At 43.4% G+C, this 28,000-nt stretch overlaps 1 protein-coding gene across 2 annotated transcripts; it reads right to left on the bottom strand.

Moving 5' to 3' along the window:
• Positions 1-9: 9 nt before the first annotated feature.
• On the bottom strand, positions 10-28,000 carry TM4SF4 (transmembrane 4 L six family member 4). 2 transcript variants are annotated; one of them, XM_047876448.1, is made up of 5 exons: positions 27,568-28,000; positions 26,513-26,602; positions 14,186-14,322; positions 4,556-4,647; positions 10-520 (listed from the first exon to the last, which is right to left on the bottom strand). In XM_047876448.1, exons 1-5 carry the CDS (start codon positions 27,739-27,741, stop codon positions 396-398), a joined length of 618 nt encoding a protein of 205 aa, XP_047732404.1. In that variant the 5' UTR covers positions 27,742-28,000; the 3' UTR covers positions 10-395. The 2 variants fall into 2 exon arrangements, with proteins under 2 accessions (XP_047732404.1, XP_047732405.1); XM_047876449.1 differs by having other exon boundaries at positions 415-520; positions 4,556-4,745.

Genomic DNA, 28,000 nt, shown 5'->3' with positions numbered 1-28,000 from the left:
AGCCAAAAAGACACTAAATAAAATTATGTAGAATACATCAGTCATTCTGTTTTCCTCATAAATCTTGAAAACAAAAACTGGTCTTAGTTTCTCATTTTTAATGGGCTCCTCTCCTATGAATTATGTAAAACTTCCAGAGATGTAAACAGCTCTATATACAAAGAAGCAGTGTGGCAGTACATGTGACTTTACATATCTTTCACTAGAAAAGAAAAATCATGAAAAATTTGCTTTGAACCTGTTCTTCAATTCTAAAAGGAAGCTAATTTGAAAGATTTGGAAACCTCACTGAAGTGGCCAAACTATTTTTTATTTGAAAATAGCATAAACATCTAAGTTGAGCTAAGCCATGAGCTAAGCTGTCTTGGAAAGTGGAAAGGATACTTCCGCTGTCTCTAAACTTTGTCAGGGAAGCAGATGGGGAGTGCCAACCCCAGAAAGAAGAATGAGTTTAGTGTAACGTCCCAACTGCCGTCGAGTGAGAACAGCTCACCAAGGAGATTTAAACTGGTCCATCTCCCTAGAAGGTAGAAAAGTTAATTATGACATCATTCTTTTTTTGTTTTGTTTTTGCTTTCTTTTCTCCTCCCCTCCCCCGCCCCTCACCTTCACCCTGATTATTCCTACCCGGTATTAGTTACCTATTGAATATTTTCAATACTTTTCTGTTTCAGAGCTTTAATCTGTCACTTACCTGTTTTTAGGTTATAAGAGGTGAGGCTTCAATTTATTTTGTACCATTTATTATTATTTTTGAAAATGTTTATTTTTGAGACACACACAGAGAGAGAGAGAGAGAGAGAGAGCGCGCGTGCGAGCATGAGCGGGGGAGGGGCAGAGAGAGAGGGAGACACAGAATCCGAAGCAGGCTCCAGGCTCCGAGCTGTCAGCACAGAGCCCGACGCGGGGCTCGAACCCATGAACCGTAAGATCATGACCTGAGCCAAAGTTGGACGCTCAACTGACTGAGCCACCCAGGCTCCCCTGCATTGTTTGTTATTAAAAATTTTTTTTGGGGCGCCTGGGTGGCGCAGTCGGTTAAGCGTCTGACTTCAGCCAGGTCACGATCTCGCGGTCCATGAGTTCGAGCCCCGCGTCAGGCTCTGGGTTGATGGCTCGGAGCCTGGAGCCTGTTTCCGATTCTGTGTCTTCCTCTCTCTCTACCCCTCCCCCGTTCATGCTCTGTCTCTCTCTGTCCCAAAAATAAAATAAACATTGAAAAAAAAAAATTTAAAAAAAAAAAAAAAAAAAAATTTTTTTTGATAAGAGGTGCAGAGAGCTTCAGTGAGTATCCAAAGCCACAACAAAGAAGTAGAGGAGCCTGGATTTGAACCCAGGCAGGTTGATCCCAGAGACTGTGCCCCTTTCCTTGAAGCTGCACTGCCTCACCAATTTTCATACCTTAGTAAAGAACAATCAGTACAATGGCCTGAGCCTTCTGGCCGTTGATGTCGATGCATATTTATCACCCTGTGTTAGACTCAGCAACCTTAGGAAATAGGTTTAAAAACCGCATTTTGCAGACAAAGAAACAGTTGCGTGCAGCTGACTTTGCCAAGACTGCGCAGCTGGCACTCAACCCCGATCTCATAGCTTGTATTTAAGGCACGTTTCCATCTATTACCTCATTTAAGGACTGTGCCAGGCTCAGAAATCTCTCAATAAATACTTTCTGCTTGAACGGATGGATCTGCACGCTTTCCGTAAAAGCTCGGCAAGAGGCAGTTGGGGTAACTAAGACTTGAGAAGTTAGGAAGCTTGCTGGGGTCACTCAGCTAGGAGGTTGTGGAACTAGGCCGTGAGCCCAAGTCCCCCCACAGCAGGACGCTGCAGGGGATGCTGACCAGCTGTACGAGAGGCAAGCTGCCAGCAAGAAAGGAATCCTCAGCAGACTGATCGTTAAAAAATGCAGCTCTCGTGTGCACTGAAATATCTGGTAGTGAAGGTTCTTCATGCCTGCAAATGGCTTTCAGTGGTTCAGAAAGAGAGAGCAAGCAAATATGAACAGTTTGTGGCTCTAGGTGAAATTATACAGGTGTTCATTTTACTGTTCCTTTAAATTTTATGTACAGTTGAAGTTTTTCAAATAAAAAGTTGGAGAAGAAGGAAGAGAAAGGAAGGGAAGGGAGGAAGGAAGGAAGGAAGGAGGGAGGAAGGAAGGAAGGAAAGAAGAAAGGAAGGAAGGAATAGAGGCAGGAAGGGAGGGAGGAAGGAAGGAAGAGAAAGAAGGGAGGGAGGAAGGAAGGAAGGAAGGAAGGAAGGAAGGAAGGAAGGAAGGGAGAAAGAAGGAAGAAAGGAAGGGAGGGAGGGGTATTCAGGAGGTGTATATTCACCTTCTGATTCTCCGATTCACATGCTGACAACTATGGAGTCCATCTACTGTCTTTTGACTATCAAGTGATTTACTTGTTAAAATTGTTAAAATATAGTGTTTGTACAGATGACACTCACTGAAAAAAGCCAATGTACTGGCACCTATAGACATATTTTTAAAATTTATAGATAATCCTCAAATTTAATAAACTATTTTCTATGTAAAGGGCAGCTATATTTCTAATAAATCTTGCAATGAAAATTTGCTTCCTAATTAAATATATGATTCTCTTCTGTGTCAGAAAAGGAAATAATGAAAGTGTTTGAAATAAGATGATTTAGCAAGCATGAATTCATTTTGGATGACCCATAAGATTTAGATGCTCAATAGTCTTCACTTCTATCATAAAAATCATTTTGATGGATTACTCACTGGTAGTTTTCTTTTCTTCTCATTTGTGTTTAAAGACCAAAAAATTTAAATACAACACGATAGAACTGAAAATTTACAGAACAAAAGACCCAATACTCAGTGAAATTTATTTGTAATACATGCATTTTACAGTTAATTTGGGGGACCTTTTTATTTATATTTTGTATATTTTAAAATTTATGATTGTTAAACCTGTTTTTTGAATAATATAAGCTAGAAGGGAGGAAATAAGTCATTTCCTTCTTACCCATCATTTAATATTTGGGTTGGATTTCCTCTAGGTTTCTTTTCAGTTCATAGTGTTTTTTTCTTATTTACATGGTTGTTTATTTGTATACTTTTTTTATCTAGCTTTTTTTATTTTTATTTTTTTTAAAGATTTTAGTTTTAAGTAATCTCTATACCCAGTGTGGGGCTTGAACCCACAATTCTTTAAGATCAAGAGTCACATGCCCTTCCAAACCAGCCAGGCGCCTCTGTACCTTGCTCTCTTTAAATGACACTATCTCATAAGCATTTTCAGTATTATTACAGTTTTAAAAATCTTTTTCAGGGAGGGTGAATAAAAGCAATAACGAAGAAACTCTGAGAGGATATAGAAGAAATCAGGTAGAGACCGAGAGGAACTGGGTAGGTAGAAGACAGGGCAGGCTTTCCAACTGAATACCGCTGCATGTTTCTGACACACAGACTTAATTTTTGACCTGTGTACATATAATGCTTGTTAGAAATTTAAAGAAAATTATTGGAAACATTTAAAATTTGGGCATAACTGGGGCACCTGACTGGCTTAGTCAGTTAAGCATCTGACTCTTGTTTTCGGTTCAGGTCGTGATCTCACAGTCTGTGAGTTTGAGCCCCGCATGGGGCTCTGTGCTGACAGCCAGTGGAGCTGGCTTGGGATTCTCCCTCTCCCTCTCTCTTTGCCCCTCCCCCACATGCATGTTCTGTCTCTCTCTTGAAATAAATAAATAAACTAAAAAAAAAAAGAATAAAATAAAATTTGGACATAATATTGTATTAAATAGATGGGTCAACAGTTTATATTTATTTACATAGTTCCTCAATTATGGGACTCTCAAGTTCTGTTTAATTTTTCCTCATATGTCAGTTTGTGTTTTTAAATAATTCTGTGTGTGTCTGAACAGTTGCCTGATCTGGTTTGGTCACTAGTTGAAATAATCAACTTGCAGGCCATACATTTATTTTTACTTTTTATATTGTTGATAATTTATAATCATACTTGGAGACTAAATCCTCAGTGATTTCCTTTTTTTCCCGCCCTGCGTGAGAACCACTTCTCTCTTCTATATCAGAAATCTCATCCAGTGTTAGGTTTTGCATTGGTATGTTCTGTTCTTTTCCGGGGAAAAGAAAATGCCCTGACATGTGTTCCATGTATTTCTTGGCAACCTCCATCCACTGTCTAGATCTATTTAGGGAATAGTGAGAACGTTTTGGGCCAGACCATGACATGTTATTGACAATACATGTGTATGACAAATGCCCAATTCCTGGGGGTCTTCGTATAAATAATAATAAACATTATTGTAAACTTCTACATGTATTTAGAGTCCTCTGCCTCCAGGACTGTGGTCAACTGGGTCTGAGACTGAGAATTTTGGTCCACGTCAGCCTGGGTCAGCCACACAGTGTTACCATTCCCCTGAGCTGGTAGAGAGGGCTGCCTGGCCTTTCCAGCCTGGTTTTTTGCAGCTACTGCTGTCTCCACCCTCTCCCCATTAGTGCTGGTGGCCTACCCTGGCCACCTGAGCGTGCCAAGGAGAAAGGACCAGCACCTCAACTCACCCCACAACAGCTGCAACACTGGCAGTCTCCGCACAGGGTCCCCAGGAGGCCGTTGACCACCTGGATGGCACAGAGAAGCATCTGGACTCCGCCTATGACCAGCAGGATGGAGAAGAGGGTCAGATGCCAGGGAACCACATCGGCAGGCTGCCGGCACTTGCTCCATAACGCCTCATCATTGAGGTAATCCCTGTCCAAAATATGGAGGAGACAGGAGACATTTGTAAAACATATGCAATACGCTGGGCTACAAAGACACCGTAATGATTTTTCTTTTGCAATACTTTCCATCCCAAACATAAGCTCCGTAAGAGAAATGTCCCATAATGGAGCACCTGGGTGGCTCAGTTGGTTGAGCATCTGGTTCTTGGTTTGCTCAGGTCATGATCCCAGGGTCATTGGATCAAGCCCCACATTGGGCTCTGAGCTGAGCGTGGAGCCTGCTTATGATTCTCTCTCTCCCTCTGCCCCTCTCCCCCATTCACACACACACTCTATCTCTATTAAATTTAAAAAGAGAAAAAATAAAAAAAAGAAACCTATCCCATAATAATAATTTTAAAAACAATATCTAACATTTTTATTAAATATATACTATGTGCCAGACTCTGCTCTAAATGTTGTACACATATCAACTCATTTTTTTTCCGCATAGAAGCCTTATGAGACCCTTCTCATAGAAACCTAATGAGGAACCTTCCATTTCACAAATAAGGACATTGAGGCACAGAGAGGTTAAGTGGCTTACCCCTAGGTTGCATAGGTACTAAGTGACAGAGTGGTTTTTGTGAGGGGACCAAAAGGATGGGTAAATCCAGTATCTATGAGGGGACTGGGAAAATGAAGATACCCTGGGAGTAGACTCTTACAAATGTTCATGGCCATTATCCTGCCAGTTGTTGTTAGGGACCATTTGGGCTTTTGACAAAATTATCTGTCAAGTCTAGTGGCCTTGTAAAGTACAGTCATGTCAAAGGGACACTTAAAGGGAAGAGCTTAATGTTTGAAGGCCTAATTCTAGCCAAATTGCGAATTTTGCTCAACTGTATTTTTGGTAACATGTAGGGATTCTGCATGCAAAAAGATTTAATTAATTAAAAGGAAGAAATAATCTGCTGCCTTAATACATAGTTTATAAAATTTTGAAACAGGAGAAACTGCAATATTTTATAAAAATATATATATATTAGGAGTTTACTACAATATAAAGGGCATTGTGTCTTGAAGGAGAAATAGGAAACCTATTGTCTTTCAGACAAAAACAAGAGTAAAAGTGGATAAATGCTGTGGATTACTATAATTTTTTCTCACATTCTTAGAGCCACAAATTGGTCTCTACCTCTGCCTTTATGTATCCTCTATCCTTTCAAGGACTCCATGGGAAACTCCTTCTGGCTACTAAATTAACATCTACTTCTGTTTCTGACAAATTCCCCAGTGCATCAGTGCTCGTTTTAAATACATTCCATATTAAGATTTTCAAAAATCTTTGGAATGATGGCAGATACCCTGGAGTTTAATAGAGCACAAGGAATAAAGGAAAGAAGGAGCATTTTGCTCTTGATTTAAAAGTAAAACACTGCATTGTTTGGAGCATTGATTCACTTTTCCATAGCTGCTCATTAACTGTGTGACTTGTGTTCTTATCTGTAAAGTGGGAATAATATCATTAAATTGTAGGGTTGTTGTGACAATTACCTGAACTAACACTAGTCACGTGCTTAGGACAGTGCCTAACATATAGTAAGTGCTCAGTAAACGCTAGTATTTTTATTATTTTACTTAACCTGAGCAGTGTGGTCTAAAGGAAAGAGACTGGTATTTTGGATTGAGTTGAACCTGGGTTTGAATCCAAGCATTCATCTTACTCTCTGTGTATTCCTCATACAAGTTACTTCCCCCCACCCCCATAGCATCAGTTCTTCATCTATAAAATGGGCTGAGAACAACCTCACAATTGTGAAGATTCACAAAGATCATGTACTGTATGTTATGTACCATTGTGGAAAACTTCCTTTTATTGTAATTACTCGTAAACACTCAACTTTCTGTTCCGCATTTTTCGATGTAGTCCTGTCTATCTTTACAGTTTTCAAACTTGACTATAGAAAGTCGTGAAGACACAATATTTTCCAGGCACATTTTATAAAGAAAGGATTCTAAGATGCAGCAATTGGCGATCCTGAGTTTTTTTCCCTCTGCAAGAGTTTGTGCAGAGATGGGATGACAGCACCTCCTGGTGGCGAAATTGGTGAAATGCTCACGGGGGAGCCTTGGAAGAAAGGGTGGAGTTTGGGCACCTGGAGAAAGAAATCCTCTCAGTTCCACCCACCTCATCCCCCACAAACCACCATAAATACGCATTCCAGACCCTTCTTCTCTCCTCCCAGATTCTCAGGGCCTGAGGCTCCCCGAAATGTTGGCAATGATTGTTGTGGCCAACTCCCCAACCCCACGAGACAGTGGGCCCTAATTTTTTGTGGAGAAAATCATGTTTCCACATTCTGTGAAGCAAGGAGAGCTGAGGCAGTTTAAATCCACTTGACTGGAGTTTTAAAGCATCCCATTGTTGTGAAGGGTATTTCCATCTGAGCTGTAGTAATCCTGCCATATCCGTATAGAAAGCCATGGGTTTCATGAGACTCACCTCTTGAAAACAACAGAGACAGCTGACGGAAAGAAGAGGGGCTCCCGAATGCTTTGCCTGGCCCACTCTGCCTGGCTTGTTCTGGGGTCACATCCCCTGGGACAAACTCCCCGATTCTCCTCCTGCCCTCAGCTGACGTGGGTAGCCCTTCTGTGCCTCCCAGCTTTCTGTGTTTCCTCTGGAAGAGCACCTAGGACCCTGTGCTATCACCGTCTGTCCATTTTCCTGTTTTTCTTTTCAGGGCTGTATGCCCATGTGGACAGAGACCGTGTCTCCTAACACGGTCCCCAGTTCCAGCACAGGGAGTGATCGATAAATAACGGCAACTGTCACGTACTGGTCCTGCCCACGTGCTTTACATCATCTTTCTGAATCCCACAAGGAGGTGTTCTTTTACTTGAACGAGGCCTTGCATAGAGTATAGCCTCCACAAAACACTCACGGAATGAACGAACATATACACAGATTAAGAGGTTGAGGCGAGTGAACGGAAGTGCCTGGATTTGGCCTTCGGTCTGTCTGACTCCGCAGCTAATGTTCTTAATCATTACACGAACTCCCTATGTTGAGTGATTATATCCCTTCGGTATATTTGAAATATGACTTATTTATTACATTTGATTTATACAACATATTTATAATAGCTTGTCAATTAAGGTTTACCTGTACCATGATAAAGGGAATAGTCTCTTTGAGCCTTCATGTGACTGGATGAAAAGATAGGAATTAAATCACAAAATCATTATGAACGCATAACGTTTCAGAAAGCTCTAATGCGTAATCTGTTCACGGTAATGAGTTATATTCACAAAAATGAATAATAAGGCTGAATGTTTAGCAAACAGCATGTGGCAGTAATTGTGCCAAAGGCTTTCTGTGCATCGCGTTCTTTCATTCTTGCCTGAATCTGTGACGCAGAGCATGCTGTTACCCCATCTGACAGAGGAAGAGCTGAGAGGTCAATGCACTGCCCACGATGACCCCACTGGTATGTGGCAAGGGTGTGACTCGTCCCTAAGTCCAGTCAGGCGAAGAGCGAAGCTGCTTGACATCCATGAGTGTTTCGTGCTTCCTGAAAGCTGGAAACCCCGGGGGGCAAGCCCGCATCCCCCGGTCAGTGTGGCTTTCAGCTCTAGGGAATGTGTTCAAGAGTAGCTTAGGGGGCTCCTTGCTGATGAGCAATCTCTGAAGTACAAATGCAGATGGTCTAAACCGAAAGTCCAGGCAGAACATTTATTGTACTCACTTCTGTGTTTTGGTGTGAAAGAGCTCGCCACACCTCACCTTCCCCAGGGAGCAGGCAGGGTTACAGCCAGAGGGGGGAGTGCTGTGCTTGGCCGTGTCCCTTGTCCCTCCCCCACTGCTATCGTCCTTGGCCTTTCCTCTGGTTCTCCCTTCTGTGGCTGTCCCCATGCCTTGTGCCAGCTGCTTCCCTTTCAGCAGCTCAGGGTCAAGGTAGAGGTAGCCAATTGTCTTAGAAAGGAAGACCTTGGATGGGAGGAGGTCCTACTTCAAAGGAAGGCAAGAGGGTGTATCTCAAAATGTCCTAGGTTTCTTTTTCCTTCTAGGAGGCCTCTTTAGTATGGTTCTCATGACAGAGAAAGTTAACTGTCTTTGCTCTTTTTTTTTTTCCCAACGTTTATTTATTTTTGGGACAGAGAGAGACAGAGCATGAACGGGGGAGGGGCAGAGAGAGAGGGAGACACAGAATCGGAAACAGGCTCCAGGCTCTGAGCCATCAGCCCAGAGCCTGACGCGGGGCTCGAACTTACGGACCGCGAGATCGTGACCTGGCTGAAGTCGGATGCTTAACCGACTATGCCACCCAGGCGCCCCAACTGTCTTTGCTCTTTTAACAAGATTGCCAACAAACATTTCTGAGGGAAAAACAAACAAACAAACAAACAAACCCAACCTAGGCTATTCCTATGGCATTGAGGAGCCCTGAATTTTGTGCCCCAAGCTGGAAATCTTGGAGTCCAACTCAATAACCTGCCCCCTATTTCCTCACACCTAATCCTGATGATTCCATCTCAGATCTCTGAAATCTGTGTCCTTTGGAGCCCAGTTCCACTGCCTCGCTGGTGATAACCTTATCAGGATCATTACTCCAATCTCTGACTTTTGTCTCTTCTTACTGAGCATGTCTTCATCCTCCACATCACTGACATTACAATCGTCCTAGAAATCCCAGGTGGCGGTGGCATGTCCTGCTTGAAGTCCTCTGCTGGTCCCTGAGGTCCCAAAGTTCTGGCCTACCTGTCAACCACGTCCCCAGGTGGTGTCCCCTTCTGTTCCTCTCCCCCACATTCACCCCGAGCTTCAGGCTTGCAGTGAACAGATATTCTCTGAGCATGTTGGGCCTTTTCATGGTTGTCTCAAGTCCTCCTCTTCTCTCTGCCTGAAATATGCTTCTCTTTCCTATCTGGAAGGCACACCTTTGCCCATGTCCCCAAACCAGCCCATGTCACCTCCTCAGAGAAGTTTCCCTTGCACTCCTCCATTTCGTCCCTTTCTGCATTGTGAGGGTGTGACCTGTGTTGTCGCTCTAACTAGCCCTGCGCTCGCTGGGGCAGGGGCCACATCCATCCTTGTCTGCTTCACGTTTGGGACAGGCTTCAGCACAAAGTAGGGTACTGGCCAAGTGTGTGTTTGCTTTTTCAAATGCTCCTTCTGCTAATTACTAGCTGTGGAGCCCTGGGCAAATTAATCTTTCTGAATTTCATTTTTCTACTGCAGGGATAAGAATTCTCAGTTTTATTAAGAAGATTAAGTGAGATAATGTGTGCAAAAACATTTAGCCCCTAAACACTGAGAAGGAGAAGGAGGAGGAGGAATAGTAGGAGGAAGAAAGGGAAAAGAAAGAGAAAGAGAGAGGCGGGGGGGAGGGGGGAAAGAAAGGAAAGAAATAAAAAAGAAGGAATGAGAAAGAAAGAAAGAAAGAGAGAAAGGAAGGGAGAAAGAAAAGAAAAGAGAAGAAGCAGTGGTAGTGGCTGCCACTGCCATTTGGTAATAAGGAAAGAGTGACAACTGTCCTAGGTCCTTATCTTCAGGCTCATACAAGTGATTAATACTTGCGCCTCACTAGTAACTGTGCATGTGTTAGATTTGTAGCTATGACAACCACGTCAGTGTTTATGCACTGGGATCCCATGGATAAGAAGAGTCCACGGAAGCAGAGACCCTGAGCTATGCCACACGGAGTCTATAATCGACGCAAAAAGTAGAGAGTGCAAACCAATATCACTTATGTTCTAGAAAAGCCACTGTGACTTAGACTCTGAAAAATGGATCTGAGCTTCAGTCATTAGGAAACAGCATTTATGGGGTGCCTGCGTGGCTCAGTCGGTTGAGTGTCCATCTTTGGCCCAGGTCATGATCTCTCAGTTCGTGAGTTTGAGCCCCGCAGTGGGTTCTCGGCTGTCAGCACAGAGCCCACTTTAGATCCTCTGTCCCCCTCTCTCTCTGCCCCTCCCCTGCTGGTTCTCTCTCTTTCAAAATAAATAAACAGAAGGAAGGAAGGAAGGAAGGAAGGAAGGAAGGAAGGAAGGAAGGAAAAGAAAGAAAGAAAAAGAAAAGAAAAAGAAAGAAAGAGAAAGAAAGAAAAGGAAAAAAAGAAAGAAAGACAGAAAGACAGAAAGAAAGAAAGAAAAGAAAGAAAAAGAATATGAAAGACCATTTCATTTCTTTGGGCAAGTCACTTGTCCTCTCTGGGCCTCAGCTATCTTCCCTCTGAAGGAGAGTTAATAATCCCACAAGTTTTCTGTCAGGATCAAATGAAACGTGGGTGAAAGCACTTTGTTAACGGAAAAACACCAAGCAACCGAGGTTCGATTACTGTTATAAAAATTCAAGCTGAGCCCCTGCAGTCCGAGGGAAGGGTTGGAGCTGCTGTGGGAGATAAGGTCATAAAGGAATGTGAGTTCTTGCCTGAGAAGATAGGACACAGGATGTAGGAGACAATGGAATGCTGACAGGAGCCTGCCAGGTGGCAGAGAGGATGCCATGTGACACATTCCACCTAGATACCCCCCCCTCCTGAGAGCCTTATCCTGTGCCAATCTTGGCATATTTTACGCCTTGTACAGAGAGAGGACTTGCACCTTCTGTGGGATTAAATTCCAAAGTCAGGGCGTGAGGAGAACAAAACAAAACAAAACCAGAAATAGTCAAAATCACTCTTAAATAGCCTATCGGTCACCTGGAAAGCGTAGGCTACATGGTTTTGTAATAAACCCCTACACAGCGATATTTGATCCCATGATAGTTTGAAGCCACTATGCAGACATGGTGGCACTCAAACCTCTCTCTTGTCAAAGAATTATCAAAGCCTTACCGTGAACAGAGGAGGGTGGAGAATTCTGAAATGTGCCTGCTTGCCTGCAAAGTTTATTCTGTTCTGTTTGTACTATTAAACCTCTCTGATCTGATACAAGTTAATGAATGGGTTAGTTGTTGTGAGAAGACCCGATGCCATGTGTGAAAGCATCTATCACGGAGTAACGTGCAGTAAAGGGCTATGATGTGCGTGAAAACTTGCTTCACCAAAAGGACAGAGGACTTTGAAAAGTTGTTTCCTGTCCTTCCCCCACGCTGGCATTTCCTGTAGTGGCCCACAGACCAGCTGTCACTCTCCTGACCTTGGGCATGGATCCCATTCCATCCCAAGCAGGGAGCGGGTGTGCCAGGGAGGGTGTTAGGCTCTAACGCTATTGTACTGCCTTCGGGCGTTACTGGGCAAGTGTTGTGTTTCCTTTCTCCATCCTTTGTTTTGGACATAGATTTATTCTAATTGATTTTGAGTTTGTCAAGGGTGGTATCATTCACATAACAGTAAATACAAAAGCATGTTTAATACTGCGCTTCTGTTGTTGATGGAAATAATAGGAGAAGGGTCCTTAGAAGGAGACGTAATCTGTAGTTTCATAAACTCTCAGGGGAAGAACCTCAGGAAATGGATCTGCTGTCTGATTTCTATGCTCATGTAGGCTAACCCCACGGCAGCGGGGCCCCAGCAGTCCTCTGCAAGGTAAGGGGGCACAGTACAACCATTGCCTTTGGGAATCCCTGCATGTGATGGGGATACTAGAGGCCTGTACTCCTGTTTAACTTTTTTTTTTTTAATTTTTTTTTAATGTTTATTTATTTTTGAGACAGAGACAGAGCATGAATGGGAGAGGGTCAGAGAGAGAGCGAGACACAGAATCTGAAGCAGGCTCCAGGCTCTGAGCTGTCAGCACAGAGCCCGACGCGGGGCTCGAACCCACGGACCGCGAGATCACGACCTGAGCCGAAGTCGGACGCTTAACCGACTGAGCTACCCAGGCGCCCCCTCCTGTTTAACTTTAGAAGTAGGGATGATACTTTACATGAAACTCTTGTGAGCTGTATCATAACAGAACCAGTACCCTCTGTCTCCTCATCTAAAGCCTGCTTTTGAAGTTCACATGTAGAGTTAATAATTGTTGTCCTACAGATTTCTTTAGGCACGGTCCCATCGTCCAGTGTAGGGGCACCTCACAACCACATTTCCTGACCACCTAGATGTGTCAGTCACTGTGCCAGGTGGTAATGAACAAAACAGAAATGGCCCAAGCCCTCCTGGAGGTCAGAGGCTGGTGCAGCACTGTCTCATAGACTGTCTGTGACAGTGGTAATGTCCTTTATCGGTAAGGGTCAATGCAGTTGCAACTAGACACATGTGGCTGCTGATACTTGAAATACTGATAGTGTGATTGAGGAATTTTAACTTTATTTCGTTTGAATGAATTTAAGTTTGAACAGACACATGCCCGTGTCTACTGTGGTGCACGGTATAGTCTATGAGCAGAAGGGTGTGTAGTCTAAAGACACTAGAACTCAAGGGTGCCTGGGTGGCTTAGCCGGTTAAGTGTCTGACTTCAGCTCAGGTCATGATCTCACGATTCGTGAGTTCGAGCCCACATTGGGCTCTGTGGAGCCTGGAACCAGCTTTAGATTCTGTGTTTGCCCCTCTCCAGATCACGTTCTGTCTCCCTCAAAAATAAACAAACTTCAAAGAAATGTTTTTTTTTAAAGATACTAGAACTCAAAAGTTGGAAGATAGGAGTTTGAGCCCTGCCTCTGCCCTTAACCAGCTGTGCGACTTTGAGCAAGCTAAAATTATTAAGCCTGCCTTGGCAGGGTATAACTACCGCTTGCGGTTGTTGTGGGGATTAAATTATAAATTTGTTGGGGGGGGGGAGTACTTTATCAGCTACAGAGTTCCATGACAACATGCAGTGTTATTTTAACCATTTCTATTAATATTAAGTCTCGTGAAGAATCTACAATATTCTCAATGTCATTTTCCATAAATTTGCACCTTAAAAGATAGTCTACTCATAGACGATCTAGGGAGCCTTTGAGCCCTGTTAGTGAGTAATCATTCTCGTTTTCTATTATAAGATTTTCAATGGAAGCCACCACTTTCTGTTAATTAATATTATTAGTTGCCTCATGTCGCTGCTCATAAATGTCGGGGTGTCAGTAATGACACTCAGGCCAGCTGAAGCACCTCCTCTTGGTTATTTCTCCTGGTGTCTGTCAAAAGAGCAATTAAAAGGGCCCCTGGGTGGCTCAACTGGTTAAGCATCCAACTTTGGCTCAGGTCATGATGTCATGGTTCGTGGGTTCGAGCCCCGCATCGGGCTCTGTGCTAACAGCTCACAGCCTAGAGCCTGCTTCTGATTCTGTGTCTCTCTCTTTGCCTCTTCCCTTCTCACACTCTGTCCCTCTCTGTCTCTCTCTTTCTCTCAAAAACAAATAAACATTAAAAAAAAAAAAATAAAGAGCAATTAGAGTGAGATCTTGGGCAACTTCACTCCACCCCCTCTCCAGCTCTGCTTCAGAGGAGCAACATGCCTGACACTAGTCAAATGAAGGTGACAGGACCGATGCAGGGTCTCCCTTGGGCCATTTACCTGCCTTGTGGGGACACGTGGACATCACAGGGTGCACCTTACCCATCGTGGAAGGGGTAGCCCCACGTGCTATTGTCCATGAGACATTTAGGACCCCTGTTGATGGAGATGGCTGAGATGACAAATGAGTATCCAGCACCCAAGAATCCAATCACAGCAAATATTGTGGAGGTGAACATCTGAAAGAGAAGGAGAGAGACAGGTGGGTTCTTAAGGTGTTCCAGAGGTTACCCTCAGCACACCTAACCAACCAGTCTGTCGTTGAGCATAGTGTCTCCAGGGAAGTTATGGGGTAAGAGCCAGTCTTCACAGTAGGTGGGACCTGTGCTGTCTCCTAGAATGAATTTTGGTATCTTTTTTCCCCTTCTTCTCCCCCATTCCCATATCTTTCTTTACTATTCATTGATGATTGAAGTGCTAGTTATGGTTGATACCTTTGAACCATGGTTTTTAACCTTGTTAAGAATAGAATCTCCTCCTGATCGCTCTCTTTCTCAGGACTAATATGAAAGGCTGTCTATTACAGAATCAAAGAATCTTAGAATTGGAAGTGATCTTAAAAGTCTTCTGGTCTGGGGTGCCTAGTTGGCATGAAATGGGCGTGATAAGGCCTGCCTACAAGGTCTGTTGTGAAAGGTAGACATGACAACTTAAGTTAAATGTCAGGGGCTCCCCTTCTCCCTTCCGTGTATTACTAACAATCTTATCACAGAATATCTTTGGGCAGGGGGCGGGGCAGGGATGGGTTTGGGGGTGGAGAGGACCTGATAGTGCCTGGACAATTGGAATCTATGTAATAATGGAGTTCCACTTTAGCTATGTAATAATGGAGTTCCACTTTAACAAATAATGGAGTATTTGTTTTCATATCATATGTGAACGTATTTTTGGTGCAACTTTCCAAGACTGACCTCTGCCCCATGTGCCTTATAAAGTCTTATCTGACTTCCTATGTCAAACTAACCATCCTCTCTTTCATCTCTTACCCCAGTACCCTGGACTATATAAACTTCTGTCATGGCACAGTGCCCACAAGACATTTATGCATAGCTTTTTATGTCCGTCTTCCCCAACCAGAACATAAGCTCCTTGCCGTCATGGACAATGAGTTATTTGAAGATAGGTAGGACATTGCTTTACCCTGGCCATCATGTATTTGGTTTTTCTTCTTCCCACCTTTTCAAAGGCACCAAATAACTACTTGTTGGATGTTTTCAAAGACTATGGTTTCATGTTACTCATTATTTGACATTTTCCCTTTGAGTTTTGTGTCTAGGGTAGCCAAAATCCATTCTCACCATTAGTAACATTACTGAACATAATCTAGGTAAGAAGTAAATGAAAATTTTGTTCAGTTTATCAAGTTAGAACAGGCCATCTCTTTTCCAAAGGATATCCAAAGGATATCTCCAATTTTGGAGATTTCTGGATTATATGAAGTTAAATAGGCTTCACTCCTGTTTTACTTCTAAAAATCTTTGTGATACGCTGAAGTCAGTGAACCTCCAAGAAGGGGATATACTATGTATGCTGGAATATAAGCAAAATTATTAGCTCCCAAGTTATCACTGATAAGTGAGGAAATTGCCTCAGAGTTGAGTCCTTATTTTGTCTATCAGACAATAGGGCACTTTCTCAAATACTTTATTTTGAACAACCAAGTACCGCATGGGGGAAGACATCGGTCAGAAACAACCCAAGTAATGTTAGCTGAGAGAATTGTATAAAAATGTTTTTCTGGGGGAGAGAAAAACAATTTTTTTTTTCCTGAACACTGATGTATTAATTATTCTAGGAAAGTTGGCCTCACAATTTCTAGTTCTGAATGTTACAGTTAACAAACCTTTTAAAGGGCATTCTAAATGAGCATACGTAGTGTTGACAGTTGTGGGGATGGTTAACATACACCTGAAAGAGAGGTGTTCAAATACTGTCTTTGTCTGACGTGAATTGATATTTGTGACTGAGTGAATTTTCCCCTGACAGCATCATACATGGCTACAAAAATGTTGTATCCAAACTTAAATGGAAGGGAAGATGTGCTGTGGGAAACTCTTGTTGGCTCAAAAGGTATCTTTAGTAGTAGCAAAGACCTGGTGTCAAAAAAGCAATAATACATTTAAAAATAAATGAGTGGGGGAAAGACTTCTTTCAAAATCAATGTATTAAAATTTTATAGAATGTGATTAAAATGTGTGCCCATCATTCAAAGTTTGTATATAAATGTCAGTCGAAGAGCTTAAAAAATGTTTTTTTATGTTTACTTACTTAGAGAGAGAGAGAGGAAGAGAGAGAGAGAGAGAGAGCGAGCCTGAGCGGGAGAGGAACAGAGAGAGAGGGGGACACAGAATCTGAAGCAGTCTCCAGGCTCTGAGCTGTCAGCAGGGCTTGAACCCACAAACTGTGTGATCATGATCTGAGCTGAAGTCAGATACTCAACCAACTGAGCCACCCAGCCAACCCTCAAAGAGCTTTTTAAAAAACTTCTTTATGGAAAAATAAAAGATGGTTTGATATTCAGTTTTGCCTTATATTTGGGTGTATATGGTGATTTGCAGAGTTTCCTGGTCTCATTGGAACCTATAACTTTTTTTCCGTGAGTTCTTACAAGAACACCTTTTGGAAAATGCTGCTTCAATTCTTAGTGACAGTTTATCTGCCTAGTTCTCTGTCTCTGGGCCACCTCCATGTTCCAACAAAATTGCTGGTCAGTTAGACACAGCTGATGTAACTCTAGGAATGGCCAGAACATTCTAGTACAGCAATTAAAAACTTATGCTCAGGGCAGTTTCTTCTCATGTTACCTTTTTTCATTTCAGAGTCAGGCTGTGAATGGTCTGAAAACATTTGTTGACAGTGCAGTTCTTTGTGATGGATTGGGTTGTCTCAATGAAAAGCAGATTCTGTGAAGAAAAGGTCTCTTAAAGGTATCTTAAAACTGGTTAAAAGTCTTCAAAAGCCAGGATTTCCACTAAATCAATGGTTAAATACGCTTATAATTAATGTTTGTACAAAAGATCCCAAAAACCATTTAATGCAATCATCTCGCCTTTTAGCTAATAAAAACAGCTCCATTCAGTGAGAGCCTTAGATGCCTTATCTCATTTAATCCAGGGTTGAACTAAAACAACCCAGGGTTTCAACATCTGCTGATGAGTAGTGAGAGGAGAAGTCTGGCTCGCTATTCCTGCTGTGTGAGCTGAGTAAAGGATTTTAGATTAGCACTCCTGGAACATTTTAGCAGGCAAATATTTAAAGATGCAGAAAGTGAGTACAAATGCACACGTTCTTCATGCTAGGCAAGTCTGCGTAAATGAAAAACCAGGTTAGTAAAAAATATCAGTTAGATGGTATTTCTCTTTGCAAGCAGTCTCCATCGTAAGCACCTCTATACCAGTACTGTCCAGTGAATTGTAATGAGAGCCACGTATGCAATTTAACACTTTCCAGTAACTACCATTTAAAAACTAAAAACAAAAACAAACCAAGACAAACAAAAAAACCACCAGTGAAAATAATGTTAATAATATGTTCTCTTTAACTCAACATATTCAAAAACTATTATTTCAACCTATAATCAATATGAAAATTACTAATGAGATACTTTACAGTTTTTGTAGTAATTCTGTGGAATCTGGTGTATATTTTATACGTATGCTACACCTTAATTTAGATCAGCCACATTCCACTGCTCAATAACCCCATGTGAACAATGGCTGTCCTATATTGGACAGTATAGTCTAGAATATTTGAAAAATTGATCTTTGGGGGCGCCTGGGTGGCGCAGTCGGTTAAGCGTCCGACTTCAGCCAGGTCACGATCTCGCGGTCCGTGAGTTCGAGCCCCGCGTCGGGCTCTGGGCTGATGGCTCAGAGCCTGGAGCCTGTTTCGGATTCTGTGTCTCCCTCTCTCTCTGCCCCTCCCCCGTTCATGCTCTGTCTCTCTCTGTCCCAAAAATAAATAAACGTTGAAAAAAAAAAAAAATTTAAAAAAAAAAAAAAAAAAAAAGAAAAATTGATCTTTGGTAGCAAAAGTTTAAAAGATGTATGGATATAGTGTACACTGAATTTATGATTATGGGTACTCTTAGGGAGGAGGGAAATATGATAGAAGAGAGGAGCACAGTGACTCCCAACTGAATCAATAATATTTTACTTCTTTTTTTTTTTTTTAATTTTTTTTTTCAACGTTTATTTATTTTTGGTACAGAGAGAGACAGAGCATGAACGGGGGAGGGGCAGAGAGAGAGGGAGACACAGAATCGGAAACAGGCTCCAGGCTCTGAGCCATCAGCCCAGAGCCTGACGCGGGGCTCGAACTCCCGGACCGCGAGATCGTGACCTGGCTGAAGTCGGATGCTTAACCGACTGCACCACCCAGGTGCCCCAATAATATTTTACTTCTTGATAAAACTGTCTGAAGAAAATGCAGCATCAGGTTACAACCTCAGAAATCTACTGGTGGCATGGTCTGATTTTGTATCCAAATTTGAAACACTTCCCGTTAAAATAAAGAAACGACCCAAACTGATTTTTCATCACTTTTCCAAAATGGATGAACCATATGAAGCAAGGTATACTTTTTTTTTTAACTTTAAAAAAAAATAAAAAAATTTTAAAGTCTCTTTATTTTGAGGGAGAGGGAGAGACAGAGAGCGAGCATGAGTGGGGGAGGAGCAGAGAGGGAGAGAGAGAATTCCAAGCAGGCTCCTGCACCATCAACACGGACCAATTCGAGGCTTGAACTCACGAACTGTGAGATCATGACCTGAGCTGAAATCGGGAGTCGGATGCTTAACTGACTTAGCCACCCAGGTGCCCGAAAGCAGGGTATACTTTATGTCCCTTTGCTTTAAGTAATTTCGCATTCAGAAGTCTTTAAAAAATTATCAAACTCACTACTCAGAGATATTATCAGTCTTAAAACCACTAACTTTTAGTTATGTTAAAGATAACTATATCATGGGTTTCATGGTAAAAAATTTTTCACATTAAAAAAAAAGTTATTGAGCTCAAGTTGAATACACGAGGGTAGACATTCTAAATTGTTGTTAAAGTAAACAGGCACGGTGGGGGTACTTGGGTGGCTCAGTTGGTTAAATGTTGGTTGGACTCTTGTCCTTTGATCTGAGCTCAAGTCATGATCTCATGGTCGCAAGATCTAGCCCAGCCCTGTGTTTGGCTCTGTGCTAAGTGTGGAGCCTGCCTGGGATTCTCTCTCTCCCTCTCTTGCCCCCACCTGCTCACGCACGTGTGGTCTCTCTCTTTCACTCAAAATAAATAAATAAACATTTTAAAAAAATAGGCAAAAGGCCTGGAAAAATCTATGGAAGGAGACACAAAATTGGGAACAGAGGTAACCTCTAGAGAGAGGAGCTGCCAGACTTTTGAGTCAGGAATGTGAGGCTCCCTTTGTAGGTTTTGTCCTATGGCAGTGCTTTCCCTAGTCAAAATGAATAAATAGTAAAGAGAGGCACCACTGTGCAGTGGTCAAGGGCGTGGGTTACAGACATATTGATTTGGGTCTGAGTCTTGGTTCTCTCCTTTATGACCTTGGGAAGTTAGTCTTTCTAAGACCTCCATTTCCTCTTCCATAAGATAAGGCTCAAAAATAAGTACCTGCTCAGGGAGATCATTATGAAAGATAGGCTAATTGATAGTAAATAGGAAATCAAAAGTACACATGTCCACAGGATCAGATAAGCTCCAAGTGGGGTAGGCTGTTAGATAATGCCCAGTACTTCACTGATAGGATACCTAGAAATCTTTTTTGTCCTACTTCTCTTTTTTTAAAGTTTATTTATTTATTTTTTGACCGGGGGGGGGGGGGGGGGAGAGCGAGAGAGCACGTGGGAGCATAAGTGTGGGAGGGGCACAGAGAGAGAGGGAGACACAGAATCCGAAGCAGGCTCCAGGCTCTGAGCTGTCAGCACATAGCCTGACACGGGGCTCGAATTCAGGAACCGTGAGATCATGACCTGAGCCGAAGGTGGATGGTCAATCGACTGAGCCACCCAGGCGCCCCTCTTTTGCCTACTTCTGAGTTTTGGATTATTTCCTATGACATTAATAAGCACTTGATAAATGTCATTATTATATTGTAATGTTTTTATTATCATATCCTGGCACACTTTACTTTCCACAAATACCGAGAGCATCACGCTCGGCAGAAAAATAACAGGCCAACTCTCAGAATGCACGTTCTGTTCACATTGTTAAAGAAATGTGTTTAAGTATATGCTGTAAACACTTCCCTTGAAAAAGAAGATAAACATGCCCTATAATGAAATGCCCTCGAATTCACCGTCTGTCAGCTTTAAAACCTTCCTCTCCGGCAGGCTCTGGAGGCAGAGGACATGGGATTGGACCCCAGCTCTGCCGCTGCCCATGGTGTGTTCTTGGCCAGTTGTGTACCTAGGTTGGCTGAACCCGATGGAGGAACCACTGGGGCCTGGGAAGGGAAGAGGAAAATGGGTGGCTTGGGGACATAGCGTTTAGAGACTTGAGTAGTAGCAACGTGTTGCGGAAACATCTCTGATGGGCGTGAAGGTTCCTCCTTAACAATTATTCTGAGATATATAGAGATGACCTGATGCATTTTTTCCCCTTTAGGATGTTAACGTTCTGTGTTTTCTGCTTCGCCACACTTGGGAAGTGGGGGAGGGCTGGCGGGGTGGAGTGTGGTGAGCAGAAACTTAACTTGAACGCACCTCTGTTTCCTTAGTTATAAAACAGGGGGTTTAATGCCTAACTCAAAGAGTTAGTGTGAGAATTGAGCCTGATAAAGTATAGGAATCACCTGAAATCCCTCCTGAGCATTCATTTGCGTCACTCATTCAACAACCATTTGTATCCTCACTACCCAGCCACCTGCTGCTCCTCTCCCCTCCTGGGCACACGGATGCTTGCAACATCTTCCCCCATCCTTGTAGTGTCCTTACAAAGGGACATGTGTGCATTATCCCTTTCACAGCAGAGGATTTTGAAGCATAAAAAACATTTAGTTTTTTATTTCTTCTTTCAAGATATTCTTCATATTTTATTTCTTCTTTCAAGATAATCTATTTTTTCAAAAGAACTGTCTTTTTTTACAATTTTTTAAATGTTTATTTATTTTTGAGAGAGAGAGAGAGAGAGAGAGAGAGACAGAGCGTGAGTGGGGAAGGGGCAGAGAGAGAGGGAGACACAGAATCAGAAGCAGGCTCCAGGTTCTGACCTGTCAGCACAGAGCCCGACGCGGGGTTCGATCCCATGAGCTGTGAAATCATGACCTGAGCCGAAGTTGGCCGCTCAACGGACTGAGCCACCCAGGCGCCCCAAAAGAACTGTCTTTCTTAAATTCCCCTCACACTGGCTGTCACACCAAAGAATGCAGATGTAAAAGGGTCAGTGCTTTTGGCCTCAGGAAATGTTCCCTTCAGAAGTGCTCACACAGGAGGTGTCCCTAGGGGGCACTGGTGAGCCAGGCACTGCAGAAGTGCTGACTCCACGTTGAATCGACTGATTGCAGAAGTGATCAAGATCCTCCCTGGAGAAACGTCAGTCAACCATCTGGCCCTGCCTGTGGGTGGGGTGGGCCTTTATCTACCTGATACGAGTTGAGGATGCTGAAATGTTGGCCTGCCCCTAATATCTCCTTTATCAATCTACCCTTCAGTCCCATTATTAGATACTCCTTTGAGTCAAGGCCAAGGTCTTCAAATATCAGTTTTTTTTAATGTTTATTTTTGAGACAGAGAGAGACAGAGCATGAGCGGGGGAGGGGCAGAGAGAGAGGGAGACACAGAATCCGAAGCAGGCTCCAGGCTCTGAGCCATCAGCCCAGAGCCCGACGTGGGGCTCGAACCCACGGACCGCGAGATCGTGACCTGAGCTGAAGTTGGACGCTTAACCGACTGAGCCACCCAGGCGCCCCAGGCCAAGGTCTTCAAAAGACCTGTTTTTTTTTTTTTTAACGTTTATTTATTTTTGAGACAGAGAGAGACAGAGCATGAACGGGGGAGGGTCAGAGAGAGAGGGAGACACAGAATCTGAAACAGGCTCCATGCTCTGAGCTGTCAGCACAGAGCCCGACACGGGGCTCGAACTCACGGACCGCGAGAGCGTGACCTGAGCCGAAGTCGGACACCTAACCGACTGAGCCACCCAGGCGTCCCCAAAAGGCTGTTATTAAAGCACAGACTTAACATGAATGAGTGGATGAAATTAAAAGAGATCCTAGGGACTCTGAGAGATCTTTTTTTTTTTTTTTTTAAAGGATTAGTGTGCCAGAGACCCTGACCAGCCACAGATAAAGTGCTGGGAGGCCACTGAGAACCTCTTGTAGGGGAGGAAGGGGGTGGAGACCCAAAAATAAATCCCCCATCTGGGTTTTCAGAGCCCACCTCAGAAGCCACCTTCCTCTCATAGTTTTTGCCCTAGGGCTCACTTTTCTCAACTTAATTTATTAAAAAAAATTTTTTTTTAATATTTATTCTTGAAAGACAAAGATACAGAGTGCAAGTGGGAGGGGGAGGGGTAGAGAGAGAGGGAGACACAGAATCCGAAGCAGGCTCCAGGCTCTGAGCTGTCAGCACAGAGCCCAAAAAGGAGCTTGAACTCACAAACTGTGAGATCATGACCCGAGCCAAAGTCAGAGGCTTCACCGATTGAATTAAGCCACAGCTTAATTTATTTAAAAGAGTGCAGCCCCCAAGTCTGGGCTTCAAGTTTGCTCGGCCTCAGAGGAGAGCTGGCCTCCATTTTCTAGTTTCACCATGAAATATTGGTTAGGTGATCTCAAGATTTTTTCCAGCTCATTGTCTTGCTTTATCTGTACAACCACCATATCCTGCTTCTACTATCTATTGATTATCCTGGTTTTACAGCCAGGGAAGGGGAAGAGAATGATGCAGTGACTTCTGAAAAGTATTCCAGAAAGACTTTAGCAAGGAAGAGAGGACAGAGAGGCCAGGAAACAAATGAGAGCAAGACTGTGGAAACAGCGACAGGATTTAGCCCCATAGCCCTTGGCCTAATTTGTTTCCATCTCATAGGACTTTGTACCTAGCTGGATTTCTTTTTTTTTTTTTTTTAACATTTATTTATTTTTGAGACAGCATGAACAGGGGAGGGTCAGAGAAAGAGGGAGACACAGAATCTGAAACAGGCTCCAGGCTCTGAGCTGTCAGCACAGAGCCTGACGCGGGGCTCGAACCCATGGACCGCGAGATCATGACCTGAGCCGAAGTCAGATGCTTAACCGACTGAGCCACCCAGGCGCCCCATACCTAGCTGGATTTCTTAAACAGTGTTCTGCAGAAGCCTAGTGTCCCTTAAACATCTGGAGGGGAATGCTGTGAGCCTTTGGAAAAATAATTTGAATCTTCAGCATTATAGTACTAATCAAAGTATGCTGCAGCCTTTTCCTTTTTGTCTGACAAAATGTTTTAGATTCCTTTCTTTAAAAATGATTATTGCTTGGTGCTCCAGAGCCTGAGAACATGAAGGAAACAGAGCTCTGAAACAGAGGCATGAACTCAAGAACCCTTGGAGGACCCTATAGGAAACACTCTGCCATGCCCACTGTAGGCCATCATTGTGTCAAAATGCAGGCCCACAAGTATCAGGTTCATTCATCTTTTTATTTTTTGAAAAAGAAGTAGGATATCTAAATACTTCTGTAATATCTCTATTTTCAAAAGCTGGCAACTGATTAAGGACCAAAACAAAAGAAAAAAAAAAAAAAAAGAAAAGGAAAGAAATTTTGCTGGCCACCTACAGGGTGGCTGTCCCTGCATCCCTGGTCCAGGGTGGCTGTGGCTGGTTGTCTTGGCTGACAGTCTGGCAGAGCTGGTCCTTTGCTGGGCGCTGCCCTTGTGGACTATCGGCCAGTCATTTGGAGGAGTCATCCTCAACCCACACCAAGGGCAGATCCTTCGTGGGTGGGGGAGTCGGTTGGGGAGCTCAGACAGACAGCCTGAATTGGGCAGACCAAATGTTTCAGATTTTATTAATGCAACTGTGCTTGTAAAAATATGACTTTTCTCCCATTCTTTTGGACTTCGTTTAAGTCTATTTGAAAAACAACGTTCGCACAATACTTTGAATATTATTTCACTTTTCACTGTGGTTATATATAAACCTAAAAACAAAAAGTAAACAAACAAAACCCTTGTTTTGATACTGGGTAATCTTCAGCCTTCTACTCAGTACCAGAGAATGAGCTGTTAGGTTTCTAAGCAATGACTCTTTTTTAATTTTCATCCAGTTTCTTAATTGCCCGTTCTTTTTCAAATTCTCATCTTTAGCTTATTCTCCAAAAATCCACAAGGTGTAACAGGATTACATTCAAAGAGCAAATGAGTTACATAATTCTTCATTTCCCTTATAATTAATTATATAAAAATATACATGTGTAAAACACATGTTATGCAACTATATCAAATAAATCATGGTTAATGTTTACATCTCTTTGTAAATGATGATTTTAAATGTTATAATAATCAATGCCAAAAAAATGATCAGTGCTTACTTGGGACTCATGATGGTGTTTAGAAGGTAAGAGCATTCTCTTTGAATGATCTTTGCACGCAGAAAACCGTAACTGTATGCACAGTATACCAGCCTCAGCCCTTCATATGTGCTCAGTGAATATTTTTTTATTAAATAAAAGAGAAAATAGTGATGGGGAAGAAATGTTAGAAAAGATTCTATTTGGGAACAGATAGCTATACCTTTTCCTTTAAGAAGTTAAGTTAAGCTTGAGTAATTCATCATTTGGGGTTCATGAGCCTGTTAGAAGGACAGTTGAACTTCAGGGGGGCAACGAGGGCAGGAACCGTCCTGACTCATCAGCCAGCCGGTAATTCCAGTTTGACCTTCTTTGTTTTTGCCATCAGTGTACCCGTGTGCTCTTAATATTTTTCTTTAAGACAACTCTCTGTTGCATTCATTTATATCACCACTAGGAGTGAAGAGCTAGAATCATTAGCAAAGACAGTGCAGTGGTTTTGAACTTTTAGTTCTTGTTGCTTGTGTTCCTGGAGCCTGAAACTTATTCCCCCTTTGTTTTTTGTTTTTTAAAGTTTATTTGTTTATCTTGAGAGAAAGAGGAAGTGTGCATGAAAGAGAGTGGGGGAGGGGCAGAGAGAGAGAATCTCAAGCAGGCTCTGCACTGTCAGCGCAGAGCCTGATGTGGGGCTAGATATCACGAACTGTGAGATCATGACCTGAGCCGAAGTCAAGAATCAGACGCTTAACTGACTGAGCCACCCAGGCGCCCGTTTGTTCTCCCTTTGTTAAAAAGGGGGATTATGAGGGTTTGGGATGACAAAGACCTCTTTCCAATCAAAATTGAATATTCTCTTGATAAAATCAACAGGACTGAAGGAGAATTGACAAGGGAATAACTTTCTATGCTATTGAAAGATACAGCCCACCTGACTGCCAGCAGAGCCTGTCCCATACTTGGGAAACTCTGATCTAGTTCAACATCTTAATTGTACAGATGAGCAGAGGGAGGCAGAGGGCAGCACAGTGACTCGTCCAGGTGCAGGGATGGGACCCAACCCCACTTCCCAGGCTGGAGTGGTGATGCCTAATCTCTCTAGCTCACCTACTGAAAGATGCTTGACTGCACGAAACAAGAAAGGAAACAGAAGTCCTGAGTCAACAACGTCTGGGTGAGAGTGGGGAAGTACTGGGCACGGAGGCAGTGAAACTGGCAGCGGTGTAGATGGGGAATTTAGAGGGCTGTTGGGGAGGGGCTGTTATCAGCCCTTATGCTGCCCTAACTCCCTTTACAGATGAGACAATGCAGGCCAGAGAAGGGAAAAGACTCGCCCACGGTCTCAGGCCTCTCAGTGGCAGAGGGGAGACTTACAGCCCCCATTCCTGCCTTCCATGCCTGCCATTCTTTTTTTTTATAAGTCTATTCATTTATTTTGGGGGGGGGGTGCAGAGAGAGGGAGAGAAAGAATCCCAAGCACTCTCCACGTTGTCAGCATGGAGCCTGTCTCAGGGCTTGATCCCATGAACTGTGAGATCATCACCTGAGCCGAAACCAAGAGTCAGATACCTAACTGACTGAGCCACCCAGGCACCTGCATTCTTTACATGGCCCCACTCCAGTTATCTAGCTGTGACATCCCTGCCTCTTTACAAAATCTAAAATGATACTCATATCCTATAAGTATCGGGGCTTTTTAGTGTTTAAAACTGCATTATTATTGTTATTTTGCACCAGCAAGAAATCCATATTTAGGTATGTGCCAGCTGCCTCCAGAGTCCTGCCTGGGGCTGGTGATGCATCCCCATCCCCACCATGCCAAGCACAAGAAGACAGTGCACCCTGGACTCATTCTGGCAACTGCCTTCTGGGTTAACTTACCGCGAAGCGCTTCCCACAGCTCTCGTTGCCACAGCATCCACAGCAGTCATTGTTCTTCAGGCCCAAGAACACCAGTGCAGGGAAAATCATCTGTCAGCAAGAGAAGCACCTCAGACGGGGTCTGACATGAGAAATGGGAGCCTGTGCCTGCCTGGCTGTGAGTGGAGCTATGTCCGTGATGCGGGACTCAGGGGCTAAAAGGGTATGGCGAGAACTTACAGAGCATGGCTGGTGCAGTAGATGGAGTATTAACTGAGTATTACTGTCTAGTTTCCATGAGGCCTAGTTGCAGCTTCAGTGAGGCAAGACTTCAGGACCTGACATCCTGAGTTTCCATTTACGTGGTAGGTTAGGATAGCGATAAGAAACTTGTCTGCAATCGTTTTGAAAAGTGAGTCTAGTCTCTCTCTCTCTCTAAATTGGAGGTTCCCATCCTCTACTGGAAACAAGGGGTAAATGTATCATTAGTGAATGAGTGGAAGAGGAATCCACCAACACCTGCTTCTTTTGGTGGTTTTCAGTCAATCAGTTTGCCAGAAAGTGTGTGTCTACAACCCCCAGCACTATCTTGTTAGCATATAGAAATCAGGGGGCGCCTGGGCGGCTCAGGTCATGATCTCGCGGTTCGTGAGTTTGAACCCTGAGCCTGGCTCTGTGCTGACAGCTCAGAGTCTGGAGCCTGCTTCGGATTCTGTGTCTCCCTCTCTCTCTGCCCCTCCCCCACTCGTGCTCTGTTTCTGTCTCTCAAAACTAAATAAACATTGAAAAAAAAATTTTTTTAAATACAGAAATTTGGCAGCCCTCAGTCTGGTTCGTGGAATTCAATTGACCCACGAGAACTGCCAGCCCAATCTTGGGAATTCATTACTTATTAAATTTAGTGGACACGCTCTCGTCAGGTCCTAATGGAGAAGGGAAATCATTAAGACACTGACTTTTCGTCATGCGACGCTTGGGCTTTTGTTAGCAATGAAATATCTTCTTGTTCAAAAGTACCCAATTTTAAAAGGATTCGACAGAACTCTCTGGGGGGATTTCAAGGCTTCCCTACTCACCAAGACCCCGCTTCCTAATATTCCTCCGAAAAACCAGACCTCTTCAGAAAGGTGGTCGTTATTGTCTATCACTTTTCCTCCAGGGAAGAATAACAGGATGTTAGCCAGGAAGCCAAACAAGGCGAGGGGGATGAGGGTGCCCCCCAGGCACTTGGCGCAGTCCCCCGTGCACATATTGGGGAAGCACAATACAGGTCTGCGATACAAGGCTCTTCAGCGCCTCCTTCACGGGGTCTCTTCAAAGTTATCAGCCAGAGCGTCCTTGTAAATGTCCCCAGTTCAATCCGTATTTTGGAGCTGAGAGCCAAATCAGCCTGTGAGCTGTGTCCTTGGAGTTGCTTCTGCTTCTCAGATGTAGCACACCCTTGATGACGATGGACATTTATACATTCTCCCTGACCTGAAGTCCTTTTTTTTTTTCCTGCACTCCATA

Source organism: Prionailurus viverrinus, chromosome C2, assembly GCF_022837055.1.
Source record: "Prionailurus viverrinus isolate Anna chromosome C2, UM_Priviv_1.0, whole genome shotgun sequence".
Lineage (NCBI taxonomy): Eukaryota > Metazoa > Chordata > Mammalia > Carnivora > Felidae > Prionailurus > Prionailurus viverrinus.
The sequence above is the reverse complement of the archived record's forward strand: the minus strand, read 5'-3'. Positions and strand labels throughout refer to the sequence as shown.

Coding starts and splice junctions, on each gene's coding strand:
- TM4SF4 (XM_047876448.1), bottom strand. CDS start 27,741: ATGTGCACGGGGGACTGCGCCAAGTGCCTGGGGGGCACCCTCATCCCC. Junction 26,603..27,567: donor TATTAGGAAGCGGGGTCTTG/GTGAGTAGGGAA, acceptor TCTTGCTGACAG/ATGATTTTCCCTGCACTGGT. Junction 521..4,555: donor AGTGTTGCAGCTGTTGTGGG/GTGAGTTGAGGT, acceptor TCTACCTTCTAG/GGAGATGGACCAGTTTAAAT.